The sequence below is a fragment of the Podarcis bocagei genome, assembly GCF_964188305.1.
Source record: "Podarcis bocagei genome assembly, chromosome: 14".
Classification (NCBI taxonomy): Eukaryota; Metazoa; Chordata; class Lepidosauria; order Squamata; family Lacertidae; genus Podarcis; species Podarcis bocagei.
Window position 1 is genome coordinate 52,003,510 of NC_138139.1, and position 16,382 is coordinate 52,019,891.

The 16,382-nt window shown below is 49.0% G+C and overlaps 2 protein-coding genes across 8 annotated transcripts in view; one reads left to right on the forward strand and one right to left on the reverse strand.

The window, feature by feature from the left end:
• Positions 1-16,374, forward strand: part of ELFN1 (extracellular leucine rich repeat and fibronectin type III domain containing 1) — a 262,151-nt gene extending 245,777 nt beyond the window's left edge. For all 7 annotated transcript variants that reach the window (XM_081169479.1, XM_081169477.1, XM_081169480.1 and 4 more), the window contains one exon: positions 12,609-16,374. In XM_081169479.1, the coding sequence (XP_081025605.1) occupies positions 13,075-15,468 (2,394 nt within the window). In that variant the 5' untranslated portion in view covers positions 12,609-13,074 and the 3' untranslated portion in view covers positions 15,469-16,374. The remainder of the gene's footprint in view (positions 1-12,608) is intronic.
• Positions 1-16,382, reverse strand: part of LOC308573093 (uncharacterized protein) — a 57,179-nt gene that overhangs the window by 1,222 nt on the left and 39,575 nt on the right. Inside the window, exons 6-9 of the mRNA XM_081169806.1 lie at positions 9,969-10,260; positions 9,062-9,261; positions 3,060-3,136; positions 473-613 (exon numbers count right to left, since the gene is read on the reverse strand). Of these exons, the coding sequence (XP_081025932.1) occupies positions 473-613; positions 3,060-3,136; positions 9,062-9,119 (276 nt within the window). The 5' untranslated portion in view covers positions 9,120-9,261; positions 9,969-10,260. The remainder of the gene's footprint in view (positions 1-472; positions 614-3,059; positions 3,137-9,061; positions 9,262-9,968; positions 10,261-16,382) is intronic.

Below are 16,382 nucleotides of genomic sequence, written 5' to 3' on the forward strand. Positions count from 1 at the left end.
GTAAAAGGAAAGGAAATAAAACATTCACATGTTTGACTTACTCTGGGGACATTTACTCTACAAATCGTATTTTATTCCAGTTGTACTGTTAGGATTCCTTTAAATCGGGGGGGGGGACGACCTCTGGGCTTCCAGATGGGGATGAACTACAGCTCCCACCTTCCCTGACCATTGGCCATGCTTGCTGGTGCTGCTGGGAGTTGTAGTTCTAGACCCGGAGAGCCGATGGTTCTCCTCTAAGAAGCATGGGAATTGAAGTTCTTAGCGATCTTCGACCTTTTTGTCAAACCTGCATTTCCCAGGGTTCCCTAGGGAGAGGGAATAACAGTGAAACCCATTTAAAACTGTAGTGTATTGATGCTTCCCCTTTCATCAGATTCAGTTCCCCTGAACCTTATCCGATAAGGCAGAAAAAGCTGGATCAGCAGCGCCCCTTGTGGTGGTGAAGGCTCACTACAGCAGATGCGTGTACCTGTGCATGCTTCAGTGTGGAATATGGATGAGGTTCGTTTTCTTGATCAAGGCTATATTTCCCAAACTTGGCTGGTCTCCAGCTCCCATCACCCCGACTCTGGCATTGCTGGGATCTGTCGTAGCCCACCAAATCTGCAGCCTGCCAGGAAAGCATGAGACCTCAGCCACTGTCAATCAAAATAGACAGGACTAGACGGATGGACTACTACTGCTAGGTCAGGAGCATCCCAGACCCCAAGATTTCAGGGCCCAAACCTGATAGCCGGGGGGAGGGAGGCTGGGGAGGGCCCCATTGATCTCACAGGATCTGGGTCCCAGTGATGTCCTTAAGCATGACTCAATCTTGGAGATGGAGGTTAATTGGGAAAGGAAAGGAAGGCAGACCCGCCCCCTCCCCAAAAGATTCTATGCAATAATCTGCAGTCAGCTCCTCCTGGGTTGACACTTGCAAGCTGCACACGTGTGTGTGTGTGGGTGTGTGGGTGGGTGTGTGGGTGTGTATAGACATTCTCTCCCACCAGGAGATCCAAGCCCTCCCTCTGCTGCGTGGAGCAGGCCAGGCAAATCTGGAGACTTGGAGATGTGGCAAAATTATGTGTTGTTTTACCACCCTGGTTCCAGCAAGTGGGAGGGCAGCCTTCACCTCAGAGGCCAAGGGGCCTTCTTAAGAGCAAGTCTGCTGCAGCTTCTCTCCTCCTTTCAGGGGAAGACTAAGTCTGTTACACACTGACAATACCAGTGGCTTAAGCCCCGTAATCCCTCCTTTACTTGACTTTGGGCTATTTTGAGCAGGAGATTAAAAGTGATTATCTACATCACCTGAGATGTTGCCTTTTTTTCTTCCTTTCTCCCTCCCTCTCCCTCCTCTGGCCATCAGCTCGCCTGCGCTGGGTTTTCCTGCTCCCTGCAGATGGAGGAAACCTCTGTGCCTCTTTCCTCTCCTGGGTCTTCCCCCAAAGCCCCTGCCCCCCCCCCTTTCCTGTTGCTGCGCATGGGGAAAGAGCCCCAGATCAGGCTGGATCAAAGCAACTGCCTGCCCACAGCACAACATGGCCTTTGAGTCCTCCGTTTATAAAAGGGACTGCTAGCAAGGGTTGGGAACGCAGGGAGGTTTTTGCCCAGCGATCGCTGAGCCTGGATGATCTCTTTCTCTCTGAAAAGGCCCTTGAGAGTGCCCTGGTTTCAAAGCGAAGAGGGCATGCCAGGGAGATTGCGGTCGCTTGCCCTCTTGTAGGCTTCCTTGAGGAATCTGGCAAGCCACTGTGAGAACAAAATGCAGGACAAGATGGACATTGGCTCTCATCTCTCACAGGACTTCTCTACTTTTTGGTTATGCTGGGGAAAAGCGATCTTCCTGCAGTATTAGCCTAGTCGTAATTCTGTCTCTTATGTTAAGGCTGTGAGTGCTGATGTTTGCACAGCCAAAACAGCACCACCCATACATATGAGGGACATCTATGCAGGCCTGGGGAAAACCCCAAAGTTACCAGACTCTTGGGCTGGGGTGTGGTTGTTTGGGGTGGGGTGGGGTGATTTTGTGTGCATGTGAGAAACAGCCTGAAGAGGATGGAACATGCTTAGTGGCTACTGAATGCTGACTAGGTAGTAGATTGGAATAGTGGGTCTGGAATGGTGAACACCACCACTCCGCGATGCAACATTGTGTTGCAGGTTTCACGTTTGTTGCATATCTCATCTCCCCCCCCCCCCCACTTACCAGGGACAGTCCCGATTTTTTTGCAGCCTGCCCCTCGTGAAATGCTATCAATTTTTGTGTCCCTCTTGGGGATTCTTTGTTTAGATGCTGATATGAATGGCTCAAGGAGTTGTTCTGCTTTCCACTACAGGCCAAGGGCTTGAATGGGGAGCTGAATGGGGAGTTGTGCTGCAACTGCAGAGGCCTCCTTTTTGCTGTGGTTAACATCCTGCAGCACAACGCAGAGTGGTTCTTTTTGGCACCTGTCTTTCACCAAACACCAGCCACACCCACACCAAACATTTGAAGCTCTTATGGTGACACTTTAAACAGACACGGCTTCCCCTCCAACCCAAAATAATTATTCTGGGAGCTGTAGTTCATTAAGGGTGCTGAGAGTCATTAGGAGACTCCCCAGAGCTTCTGGATTAGGCGGCATTCCTATCCCAGCAAAACTTTTGTTGGTCTTCTGCAATATAGGGGCAACTACAGTCCCATTCAGAAGGGACGCGGGTGGCGCTGTGGGTTAAACCACAGAGCCTAGGGCATGCTGATCAGAAGGTTGGTGGTTCGAATCCCTGTGACGGGGTGAGCTCCCATTGCTCAGTCCCTGCTCCTGCCAACCTAGCAGTTCAAAAGCACGCCAAAGTGCAAGTAGATAAATAAGTACCACTCTGGTGGGAAGGTAAATGGCACTTCCGTGCGCTGCTCTGGTTCGCCAGAAGCGGCTTAGTCATGCTGGCCACATGATCCGGAAGCTGTATGCCGGCTCTCTCGGCCAGTAAAGCGAGATTAGCGCCGCAACCCCAGAGTCGGCCACGACTGGACCTAATGGTCAGGGGTCTCTTTACCTTTTTACAGTCCCATTCACACAATACAGTTAAATTACCATGAGAACACTTTGAACAGTCACGGCTTCCCCCATGGAATTCTGGCAGCTGGAGTTTGTTAAGGGTCCTGAGAGTTCTTCAAAAAAGAAGAAGATTTTATTGGATTTTTACAATTTTATATTCAATCAAACAACAAAATATGACATTTGTCATATAAAAGAAAAAGAAAAAAACCCTCCCCTTGACTTCCCTTAACTTCCCCTTCTGGTTCTTCAAATATTTACTACTTCTGCTTAATTATTATCTTATTTTTATAATCTTATACTTTAATACTCTTATTTTCTTATCAGTTTTATACCAAATTTTCCTTCATGATTACATCTTGCAGTCAATTTCATTCCATGTTGTCCTTACTTAACAGTTGATCTTATTTTCTTACCTGTGTTTATTCAAACCCTACTTGTGAGTCCATATCTTTACAGTATTTCTGTAAATACAACATAAAGGGTTCCCAGTCTTTTTTAAATTCTTCATTATCATTGTCTCTAATTCTTTCTGTCCATTTCGCCATTTCTGCATATTCCATAAGCTTGACTTGCCATTCTGCATTCATTGGAGTGGTTTAACAATCAATCCTGCTTCCCAGGGAAGTCTGAGAATATAGTGCATTCTTGTATGATATGATTTTTTATGTACACTTTCCCCCAGTTTATGCGTTTTTCTTCGCATTGCTTGGCAAGAAAACTGCATTACATATTTAAAAAGATAGCAGTGTTTCAGCCTGCAAACTGACTCAGAATTTGGGAGTCTCCCTTTTAAACATGAACTGGATTGAATTTCTCTCTCCCCCCCCCAACCTTCTCACTCCTCCCCTCTTCTCCTGAGGGACCTCCAGCCAACCTGGATGCCCTGCTTAAAGGCACAGCAATCTTAGCAGTGAGATTAGGCGTGCTCCAAGCATGTCCCCATTTTTATTGCTGTAGGGTTGATGCATTGCCACCACCAGGAAATGGACTTTATCGGGTGCAGCAGGTTTAATGGCAGGTTACAAGCTTTTCATGCACAAGAGGTTTCTATCCAAAGAAAACCCATGCACATCCCTCCCCCCAAAGAAACTTGGGAACGGTAGCTTCCCCCTCATGGAGCTGCAATTCCCAGCACCCTAAGCAAGCTATAGTTCCCAAAATTCTTGTGGGGAAGTCACATGCTTTAAATGGGGGTTAAATCTCTGGTGTGGATCTGCCAACATACTGAGGAAACAGCTGAATCCTAGAGAGTAACTCTGCTAGCAGCTCAACAACCACATGGGAATGGGCACCCACATGTGGCAAAAATGGGGACAGAGAGAGCCTGTAGGACCCCTCCATGAATATGGGGGGGGGGCAGAACTCTAGGACTGCGTCTCCTTTTGCAAGGGGGCGGCGGTTTCAGCTCTTCTGTAACAAGCCTGCAAAAATTTCCTCTTTGTCTCAGCCATGAAATGTGCAGGATTCCTGCTGCCCCCTCCCTCTGCACATGGTCACCTTGACCCAGCGGTGGTGTTGTTCCCCCTGCCCTAAATTGGAGGCACGATTTGTTCTTCTACTTGAGATGTTTTTCATTTAGAGTGGCTAGGAGTCAGAATGATCTCTCTTCAACCGAGGCCAGCCCCCTATGGTTTCAGAGGGAGAAAATATTCCAACTAAGCTCCCTGCGTGGAAGGGGGGGAAGTCCAGTCCAGTGGGTCGCACAGAGAAGCACCGGAAAGCCTCCTCTGAGGGAAATCGTGCTCCTCTACCTTTGCACTGCAAGTAACTGGGTGAGCCAATTACGCTCGACTGCAGAGCAGCATCCCAAACACCCACCTGCAAGTGTAGGTTCGTTGGGCAGAGATAAGAGCAGAGCAGAGCATCATCCAGACAGGGCGCACATTCAGCTTTGATCTCATGCCGGTTTTGAGCTCTTTCTGCATATTCCAGCAGTTAGACATAACAAAATCTTGTGCCTGGCATATGTGAATAACTGTCTTTGATGAGGACCGGACTAAACTTTTGGAAGTTCATTTTATTTTTTTAAGTAATATTTATTAAAGTTTCATAAACAATCAAAAGCTTCAAAATTTAAACATAGAATACAAAAACCAAAAAAAAAAAACCTACAAAAATGAGAAAATACAAAACAAAACGTATAGGTACACAATAGAGAACAGTTAACAGAATAAAAAAAGAAGAGAAAACACCAAAAAACAAAACAGAAAAAAGATTAGTATTTTCATATCTTATACTTCATTCACTAGTTTCTTGACCTCCTCACACCTCCCTTTTTGTATTCCAGTTCAGATATTTAGTTCAGCAAATCCTTACCCTCTATCATTTATCCTTACTCAACATCTTAACCTATAATAAATATATATTTTCCACCATTATCAATCCATATTTACATATTCTTGTTAATCTTTTAACCAACACCGCTTGTTTTCAATCCAACATCCCCTCAACATTCATTAATTTTACAGTATTTCTGTAGATAGTCTTTAAATTTTTTCCATTCTTCTTCCACCGCCTCTTCTCCCTGGTCTCGGATTCTGCCAGTCATTTCTGCCAATCCCATGTACTCTATCACCTTCATCTGCCATTCTTCCAGGGTGGGTAGATCTTGTGTCTAAACTTTTGGAAGTTCAGCCTCAACATGTTTGTGTTAAAATGTTCTCTTCTCTTTTGCATTTTAGCTGGGGGGGGGGGCTGTGAATTTCAGGTGCAAATGGGTTGAAACTTGCTAGAGGTCTCTTTGGCTGGAAGCCACCATCTTTCTCCCAAAATGCATCTTGACACCGGGCAGCTGCCACCAAAATAAAGGTGGTCTCGCCTGCAGCAAACATTTTAACCAAACACACTTCTTGCTCAGTGGCATTTCTGGGGGTGATGGCAGCCTCCAATCTAACAGAGTGACAAGGGAGCTCTGGTAAACATCTCTCAAAAATATTCTGCACCCAGTAATGAAAATGGTCCCCAGCTTTCATGGCCTACAAGTGGGGCCAACCAATTGGGGGGCAGGAGTGCCAACTCGGCACCATGACCATGAGTGCCCAGGGCCGTTGGTGCCATGCAGCGTGCATGACCCTGGCACCAACATTTGTGGGTGTCTCTGGTCCCTTCTTAGGGAATTTTGTGGGTGCTGGGGCACCCAGGGCCCCAGGGAATTGGCACCTATGGGGGTATTGTTGCTTAGCATTAAGTTTCCCCACACCAGTGCATAACTCAAAGACATTTTGGGTTGTAATTCCATATCACTAACCTGGGAGAAGTCCCTGTTGGACTCAATGGGGCTTGTAAGTGGGGACGGCTAGAAGTGTCTAGCTCCGTTCCTCATTTTCCCAATCTTAATTTGGTTCATCTTATTTCCACATGTTTGCAATTGTCTATAAGAAAATTGACCTGCATTTTCATGCACATAGCTCCCCAAATAGGTATTGTTCTACATAGCTTGGCTTAGTACACACATTTTGGCAAGCATTTTACCCCTATGTAAAGGTAAAGGTAAAGGACCCCTGGATGGTTAAGTCCAGTCAAAGGCGAGTATGGGGTTGCAGCGCTCATCTCACTTTCAGGCCAAGGGAGCAGGCGTTTGTCCACAGTCAGCTTTCCGGGTCATGTGGCCAGCAGGACTAAACTGCTTCTGGTGCAATGCAACACCGTGACGGAAACCAGAGCGCACGGAAACACTGTTTACCTTCCCGCCAGAGCGGTACCTATTTATCTACTTGCACTGGCGTGCTCTTGAACTGCTAGGTTGGCAGGAGCTGGGACAGAGCAACAGGAGCTCACTCTGTTGTGGAGATTCAAATGTGGAATGCAAGTGGCGCTGTGGTCTAAATCACTGAGCTTCTTGGGTTTGCCGATCAGGAGGTCAGCAGTTCAAATTTACCCCTAATTGCATGTTATTTTCACTAATTTGCATACGTGAGTGTGCATTTTTTGCTAACTGCCCATTTTTTGATTGGCCGACTGCGCCACAGATCTCAAAGGGGACCTGCATTTCTGCTCCATGCATTGCTTTGAGAAGTGTCGGTGCGGTAAGTCCCCATTAAAACACAACCTGGAATGGATGTCTCCTCGATTCATATTTGTGAGCAGACACGTATGGGGCTTGCGTTGTTAGTGTTGCTTCCAAAGAGGAAGAGGCAAGCGCAAACCTCAAAGGGGAATCTCGCTCAGAAAGCTAAAAGGGTTTTGTCAGAGCAGACTTGCTCCGAGACAGCAGCGCACCCTCTTGCATACGTTCGACACACCACGGTTCTCATTTCAAATGCCACTAGGTTAGATTTAGACTCCATCTGCCACGCCGGAAATTAATGGCAATCATTAAGGAGCAGCAGCAACAACAACAAAAGGGGGCGCGAGGAGAAAGCTGGCGAAGTGGGCCTTGAGGTAAAAGCAACAACAACACGCAGCCATCTCTGCCAGCGAAAAAATTAAAACTATTTAGACATACAGCGCCATTTATTACTGCAGAGTTCTCCTTCCACCTGGGGTTTAAATCTCATTACAGTTTGCCCAAAACAGATGTTACCCTTTTAGCGGCAGGTTATTAACGATAAAACTCAATTCCTCCAGAGAGAATCCGTGTCAGGAGTTTGGTTGGAGATGGCTTTTCTTTTTGCAAAGTGTGGACCGGCCTTTGCCAAAATGGTGCCCTCCAGATGTTTGCGGCTGCTCTGGCAATTGCAGGCTCTCGGTCAGTTCAAATAGGGAGAGGCGATCCTTGAGGTATTGGGGTCCTGAGCCAAATAAAAACATCCCTGACACAAAGAGTTGGGGGCTACAAGACCCCCTCCCCAAATTTCAAAAGAACTCTATGGAGGCCTGCCATTGGTGGCGGCTCCTTCGTGCCAGGCATAAGCTAAATAAATGCCATCAATAAAGTCTGGCCCAAAAGAGATGGTAGAACCGGGGGTGTTTGCTGTGACTTGTTTGCAAAGCATTTTGAGGATAAAATTGCTTGCATCCCCCAGGACCTTGACTCCACTGCTACAGCAGCTGAATCTCAAGAGGTGGCCAGAGCACTGTCTAGTCCTGTTACGTGGGACAAGTTTCAGTTAAGTTAGGCTTAAGGATGTGGACAAGGTGCTGGACCCTTGTTCCTTTTGGTTGAAAAAAAACTAGCAGAACAGGTAGCTGGGCGAAGGAGGTGAGGAATGCCTCCTTGGGAGAAAGGATGGTCTCTGCCTGCTTGAAGGAGGCAGGTTGTTCAATGGGGCAAGGTGGTTTGAGTATATTACATCAATCTTGGCCCGGCCGCACTGACTGCTAACTAGTTTCCAGGCCCAATTCGAAGTGCTGCTTTTGATCTATAAAGCCTTAAACAGCTCTGGACCATAATACTTCAAGGACTGCCTCTCTACATACGAACCAACCTGGACCCTGCAATCATCAGAGGCCCTTTGTATATGCGTCTGCTGCAAGAGGTCCGGAGGGTAGTGACATTTTCTGGGGCGGTTCCCCATTTGTGGAACGCTCTCCCCAGAGCTGCTCGCCTGGTGCCTTCATTGCATCTCTTTAGCTGCCAAGCAAAAATGTTCTTCTTCAACCGGGCCTTTGGCCGATTAACGTTCTGTGTCCTTCTAAATGTGTTTGTGGGCGGGGGGTGATTGGTTTGTTTTTGCTCTTGTTTTTATTGAGTATTTTGCGTTCTCATTTTGCATTTTTATGTAGTGAACCGCCCTGCGGTCTTCGGATGAAGGGCGGCACACAAATTTAATAAATAATAAAATACAGTGGTACCTCTGGTTCCAAACGGGATCCATTCCAGAGGCCCGTTCGCAACATGAAAGGAGTGCAACCCGCAGCGGCATGTCTGCGCATGCGCGGGTTGCAATTCGGCACTTCTGTGCATGCACGTGACGCCATTTTGCGCTTCTGCGCATGCGTGAGCAGTGAAACCTGGAAGTAACCCTTTCCGGTACTTCCGGGTTGCCACGGGACGTAATATGAAGCGGACGTAACATGAGGTATGACTGTAATGGTAGGCATATCAAGCATGTTTAATGTAAAAGCAGAATATCGTAATGACTCGCATTGCCTACCTTGATCAGAATGGGGAAAGTGTCGCAGGGCATGAACGAGTCTCCCGTGGCATTCCATCTCGCTCGGATTCTGATATTTCAAAAGGCCGAAGTTGAGGCGGAGGGAGCCAGCAGGGGGGATCACCCAGGGAGCTAGTGATCCTTCGCCTCTTAAGCAGATGCTACGTGTAATTATCCTCAGTGGCCTTCAGCTAGGCTACCTGTGGGTTGTGATCCTGTTAGATCTTTATGAGCTAAGCGGCACAAGATGGCACACATCAGTAGAGATCAGAGCAGCGGGAAGCTTCGTTCAGATGAGAGCAACGACAAGCGCGCTCATGAGAGGCATAAATGTAGCACGGCTCCTTTGACAAGACTAGCCCTGTCTTGGGTGAGAAGGATGGACTGGGGCAGGCATAGCCCTGGGCTAGTGGTATCAGGCACCTGCTAAGGTGGTACCTCCAGCAGGTGAGACACTGCCACGCTTTGGAGCATCCTAGCTGCTCCTCTTGTTGCTGCCAACACACACAAGGGCATAAAAAGTAGGCAATATATAATCTGACTACAAAGGAGTTCTACAAGGTGTGATGACTGTATGACCAAAGGGGAAATGAGCGTCTCTTCTAGTTCTAATTGGGAGCCGCCCAGAGTGGCTGGGGAAACTCAGCCAGATGGGCGGGGTATAAATAAATTATTATTATTATTATTATTATTATTATTATTATTATTATTATTATTATTATCATCATCATCTAGTGAGAGCAAACGGTTTGTCAAAAGTAGAACTTCCATGTGCAGCAATTGTCTATCTGAGGTCAGGTTTTGAATTGGATTTATTTGGTCACAGGATCATTAAAAGACTGCATTTCCATAAGATCAGCCAAGACCTTCTGGTGTGTCCCCCACCTTGAGGCTTTTTGCCACTCACCCCTCTTCTTGGTTCTGTGCAAACCCCTTTCAATGAGTTTTGATGTGTAAATTTGCTCCTGAGTAGACTTCAATAAGATTCCTTTCAGGGAAGAAAATGTTTGATTACTCATTTTAGGAAATGATAATTTTGTAGTCCATTTTCGGTTCCATGTAGGGTGAAGAAATGCTTTTTGTGAGTCTGAAGTAGAAAATCCCCTTCAATCCAATGCAGCCGAGCTGAGCAGAGTTTGCCTCTGGCAGGAAGAATGCTCACACCTCCCTGACTTTCCTGTGCGTAGATCATGTATGGTCTGTAAAATGACTCAACCATTATCTATTTAAACACATTCAAGGTTCTGAAGGGACCATAGAATCAAAAGAGTTGGAAGGGACCTCAAGGATCTTCTAGTCCAACTGATCTCTTCCTCAGCTACTCATCCCTCCCTCTGTCCCTCCAGAATTTCTTTTTCACACAGTTGCAAACCCACAGGGGATCCCATCTTCTGCTTCACTGGGGGGAGCCACACAGCCTCTCCAGAGTTTCCAACTCTCCCTGCATCTCGTTCTAAATGAGCCTTCGTCCCCTTTCCCCACAAAGCTGAAGGACTGAGCTGGCAGATGCCATTCACTCTTTCCGTCATGCTGGGAGACTGGGTAATGGCGCCCCTCTGGAGGCTTTGCCCGGGGCAGAATCCCTGGCTAGATCCCACCCCACAGCTATCGCTCTGGCTTGGACTGCATCCACACCGCACATCTAAATTATGTGAAAAGTACAGAACTTCCCCCCAAAAGGCTGGGAACTGCAATTCCCAGAACCTTAACAAGCCAAAGCTCCCAGGATTCCTTTGGGGGAAGTCATGTGCTTTAAATATATGGTGTGGACACAGCCTTGGGCTCTGGCCTAGGTTTGCATCACCCTTTGATGCCTCCTGGCCACTTTGTACCTCACTTTCCCCACACCCCAGATCTAGAAACTTCTTTGGTATATCTGGAGAGCTTTTTATGCTTTCGCTGCCCACCATTTCTCTCTCAATATCCTCCCTGCTTTTGCCGAGTTCTCCTCATTTAATGAACAACAGCTAGGAGAGAGAGAGAGAGGAATGCTAGAAGTTGGCTGCAGTTGGCTTATATTACCTCACTCTACAAAACACTGCAAGTTTGTGGATCACAGTGCATCCCGATCCCAATCTACCTTCTGCATGCCCCCCTCTGAGCACCCAACCCCGGTAAGAGGAACTAAGCGACTGGAAATTAATTCAGGTTTGGAATCAAAGGCCCCCTCATTATCCAACTCTGCTGCAATTCAAACCAAGTTCGCCATGCAAGTGTGTGGAGGCTGATCTGGGAATATGCACAAGGGCGAGAGAAGGGGGGAGAGAGAGAGAGAGAGAGAGAGAAAATGAACCCAGACAGCAGCCTGGGCCTGAGAGCCTCCTTCCCACACCTGACGTATACGAAATGGACATCCAGCCATTTAGCGGAGGCTTCACCATTAATAAATGTTTGCTATACCATCTTAGAGATGTCTCCTCTGATTATTTTACACATAATGAATAGCTCTGGCTCATTCTAACATTTGGTGCCTGCAAGCCAAATAATAAAAATAAAAGCGCCCCCACCTCTCTCATCTCTTTGCATGATTAAACATTTATCATTTGTAATGGATCGCGGCCTGCTATGTCATTACTCTCTTTTGGTAACAAGCAGCTCCTTCATTTATTGATAAACTGACCTGGGCAACAGGGAAAGAGGACCCTGAAAAGGAGCTGACAAAGAGGGAGGCAGGAGATGGACTTGGGTGCAGGTAGAGGGGGAGGCACAAATGTCTAGGTAGGAAGATAAATGCAAGCAGAGGAAAGCCAACTTTACATCTGTCTGTAACGCAGAGAGCCAGCTCATCCCCACAAACACAGCTCCTTCAGATCGCTGAAATCCTAGTGGGTTACACTGAACTACGAAATGAAAGCTTTGCCCGTGATTCTTGGCCTTAGAGGACAGGTGGTCTGGAGTGAATAACCAATTATGTGCAGATCAACAGAGAAAGGGGACTTCCTGCATTAACGCTGGAGATGGAGGGCCAAACTAGGTGTGGTGTAATTGATATCATTTTGGGCTTGGTGATTGTTGTTTCCAATAGGAGCTGGGTTGGGAGTGTTACGTGGGGCAAGGGAAGAGGGCTATAAAACTCCCATCGACATCAATGGGCCCTTTCTTCTCATTGAGAAGAGCTGACATGCGGGCCTTGGACTGGATCAAAACTGTGTTTGGGGACAAAGGGCTACCAGCCCCCACTCAGCCTCACACCAGCTTGTTGTAAACAACAACATCCCAATATATAAAGGACACTTGTGAAATAATTTCGAACAACTGAAATAAATCCAGAGAAGGGGATATAGTCTGGTGGTAAGGCGTCTGCTTTGCACACAAAAGGTCCCTGCGGTTCAGTGCTCAGAATCTCCAGGTGAGGCTAGGAAAACCCTGCACAGCTGCTGCCAGCCAGTGCCGACAACAGTAAGCTAGACGGCTTGACAAAGGCAGTTTGCAGTGTCCCTATATTATTCCTACCCGGCGGGGGAAGTGTGCTGTTTTACAGGGGTTGCATTTCACTTTGACAAATCCCACTAATTGCCTTCCCCCCTCTCTGCTTCTTTGTCGGCAGGAGACCCAAGTAACCCAGCAGAAGCAGCATTACCAGAGGCAGTTGCGACAAGGAAGGGTGATGGAGAAGGAGCCGAGCCTCAAAGCAGAAGCCGGCGGCAAGACGAGCACTGGGAAACGCCCTGCCGAGAGGGAGAGAGAAGTGTGTGCCTGAGCCGGACCTCCCCTCTTCCACCCAGGTCCCTCCTTGCCCCCCCCCAGGAAGCCCAATAGGATGGCAGGAGAGACAGCTTGCCAGAAAGCCCTTTCCTAGAGCTTTTTGCCCAAGGGGGCACCCTGGGAAAGATCAGCGCCAGACGAGGACTCCCCTTCCCACCGCCTCCGACTGGATGTTCCCTTCATGGTCCGAAACCATGGAGCGCAAGGAGAGAATGGCGAACACTAACCCAAGGCGGGGTCTTGTGCTGTGAGGCAGACTGTCGCCCCTTTCCTCTTGCAGGCCCCTCGTCCCCGCCCAGCCCTCCCAAATGGCAGGCCGCCGGTGGGCCGCGACGTCAGCCCTGTGCACCTGCGTGGCGGCCGTCTCCCTCCTGTACGTGGGGAAGGCGCAGGCGGACTGCTGGCTGATCGAGGGTGAGAAGGGCTTTGTGTGGCTCGCCATCTGCAGCCAGAACCAGCCGCCCTACGAGTCCATCCCGCAGCAGATCAACAGCACCATCCTGGACCTGAGGCTGAACGACAACAAGATCAAGAGCGTGCAGTTCTCCTCCCTCAGCCGCTTCAGTAATCTCACATACCTCAACCTGACCAAGAACGAGATCTCCTACGTCGAGGACGGTGCCTTCTCCGGGCAGTACAACTTGCAAGTGCTGCAGCTGGGCTACAACCGCCTGAGGAACCTGACGGAGGGGATCCTGCGGGGCCTGGGGAAGCTGGAGTACCTCTACCTCCAGGCCAACCTCATCGAGACCGTCACCCCCAACGCCTTCGGGGAGTGCCTCAACATCGTGAACATCGACCTGTCGATGAACAGAATCCAGAGGCTGGACAGCAGCACCTTCCGGGGCCTGGCCAAGCTGTCTGTCTGCGAACTCTACAGCAACCCCTTCTACTGCTCCTGCGAGCTCTTGGGCTTCCTCCAGTGGCTCGAGGGCTTCACCAACATGACCCGCACCTACGACCGCATGCAGTGTGACTCGCCGCCAGACTACTCTGGCTACTACCTTCTGGGCCAAGGCCGGAGCGGGTACCGCAATGCCCTGGGCATGCTGTCCTCCCTCTGCACCGGGGGCCCCTACACCATGCCGCCTTACTTGATCCCGCTGAAGAACCCGGTGACCACCGCTCCGCCCGAGAGCCCGTGCCCCGAGGAGGAGTGCTTCTCTGGGGACGGCACCACGCCCCAGGCCTCGCTGCACACCCCCGTGATCGACCCGGGCCTGTTCCCCACCATGAAAGTGAAGCAGCTGACCCACAACTCGGCCATCCTGAGCGTGCAGATCCCGGTGCCCTTCAGCAAGATGTACACCCTGGCGCAGTTCGAGAACGGCCGCTACAACGTCCTCACCAAGCTGCTGAAGAAGAAGGAGGACATCACGCTGACGGACCTGGGCCCCAACGAAGACTACACCTACTGCGTGATGTCCTCCAACCGCGTCTCCAGGTACAACTACACCTGCCTCACCATCAACCTCAACAAGCATAACCGGGAGGAGCCTGTGCCGAGCCCTTCGACGGCCACCCACTACATCATGACGATCCTGGGCTGCCTGTTTGGGATGGTGATTGTCCTTGGGGTGGTGTACTACTGCCTCCGGAAGAGGCGCCAGCAGGAGGAGAAACACAAGAAGGCTGCCATCAACATGAAGAAGACCATCATCGAGCTGAAGTATGGGCCGGAGATGGAGGCCACCAGCATCTCCCAGCTGTCCCAAGGGCAGATGCTGGGCGGCGAGACGATGACCCGCATCCCCTACCTCCCTTCCGTGGGGGAAGTCGAGCAGTACAAGCTGATCGACAAGAGCGAGACCCCCAAGGCCACGAAGGGCAACTACATGGAGGTGCGGACGGGCGAGCAGCCCGAGAGGAGGGACTGCGAGCTGCCCCTGCAGCCCGACAGCCAGAGCTCGGTGGCGGAGATCTCCACCATCACGAAGGAGGTGGACAAGGTCAACCAGATCATCAACAACTGCATCGATGCCTTGAAATCGGAGTCCACCTCCTTCCAGGGGGTGAAGTCGGGGGCGGTGTCCACGGCCGAGCCTCAGCTGGTGCTCCTGTCCGAACAGATCCCCAGCAAACACAGCTTCCTGGCTCCGGTCTACAAGGAGAGCTACAACCACCCTCTGCAGAGGCACCACAGCATGGAGGGCCCCCCAAAGCGCTCCAGCACCTCTTCCAGCGGCTCCATCCGGAGCCCCCGATCCTTCCGCTCCGAGGGCTCCGCCCACAAATCCGAAGCCAAATATATCGAGAAGACGTCTCCAACCACAGACACCATCCTCACTGTGACGCCGGCGGCCGCCATCTTGCGGGCCGAGGCCGAGAAGATCCGCCAGTACAGCGAGCACCGGCACTCGTACCCAGGGTCCCACCAGGGGGAGCAGCAGCATGAGAGTATGGGCGTGCGCAAGCCTTCCATCTTGGAACCTTTGACCAGGCCCCGGCCCAGGGACTTGGCTTACTCTCAGCTCTCCCCCCAGTACCACAACCTGAGCTACACCTCCAGCCCAGAGTACACGTGCAAGCCTTCCCACAGCATCTGGGAGCGCTTCAAACTGAACCGCAAGCGCCACAAAGACGAGGAGGAGTACATGGCGGCTGGCCACGCCCTACGCAAAAAGGTCCAGTTTGCCAAAGACGAGGACCTGCACGACATCTTAGACTACTGGAAAGGGGTGTCTGCCCAGCACAAGTCCTGAGTCCTCAAAACCTGTAACTCGTGACTTAATACTGGACCAAAACAAAACAAACGAAATCAGCAGCAGCTATTTTTAATCCAGACTTGTCTTTAAAAACACACATACACACACAAAAATAAATAACTTATCTATAATTATTCTATATAATGTAACAGAGAGAGAGAGAGAGAGAGAGAGAGAGAGAGAGAGGTATTAAAATATTGTCTCGCATTCGTGAGATCCACACCAAATCTGAAAAGAGAAAGGGAGGGAAACACCTACAATGTTGAAAAACTAATAGGTAAATGGTGGAGTGGGGAGAAATGTTTTCTTTTTATAAAAAAAAGCAGAAAAATTGAATTAAAAAAAAAAACCTGAGTGAAAAACAACAGGGAAAGAGAGAGAGAGGCACAAAATGAAAGGAATAATGGAGTAACCACGACTGCATCGCATGACTCATGAATCTGTGGTTTCTTGTGGACTCTGTGTACAGTTTTGTCTTCTTCTTCCTTTCAGTAACCAAAAAGTAAAAAACGAAACACACACACACACACAAACACAAAGGTAAATCAGAAAAAGTTAGCAGAAGGTGTGTTTTTTTATTAAAAAAATAAACATGAAAAAGATCATTCTTTTTGGGCCTTTTGCAAATGGAGTCTTCCAGTTTAGACTACGAACCGCCTGAAGTCCCATTTGTGCATTTCTTTCGTGAAAAGGTACTGTGTGTCGCCTTGTAAAAACCGACACCACTCTATTGTACAGAGAGAGAAAAAGAAATTCTATATTTGCAAATGTTTGCTGTATAATGAGAGAGAGAGAAAGAGAAAGGGAAAAAAATATTACATCTACTAAAAGAAATATATCTATATATTCACCTGTTTGTACCAGGTTTTAATCATGGATTTTAGAAAAAAGAAAAAAAAACCAAACACCCT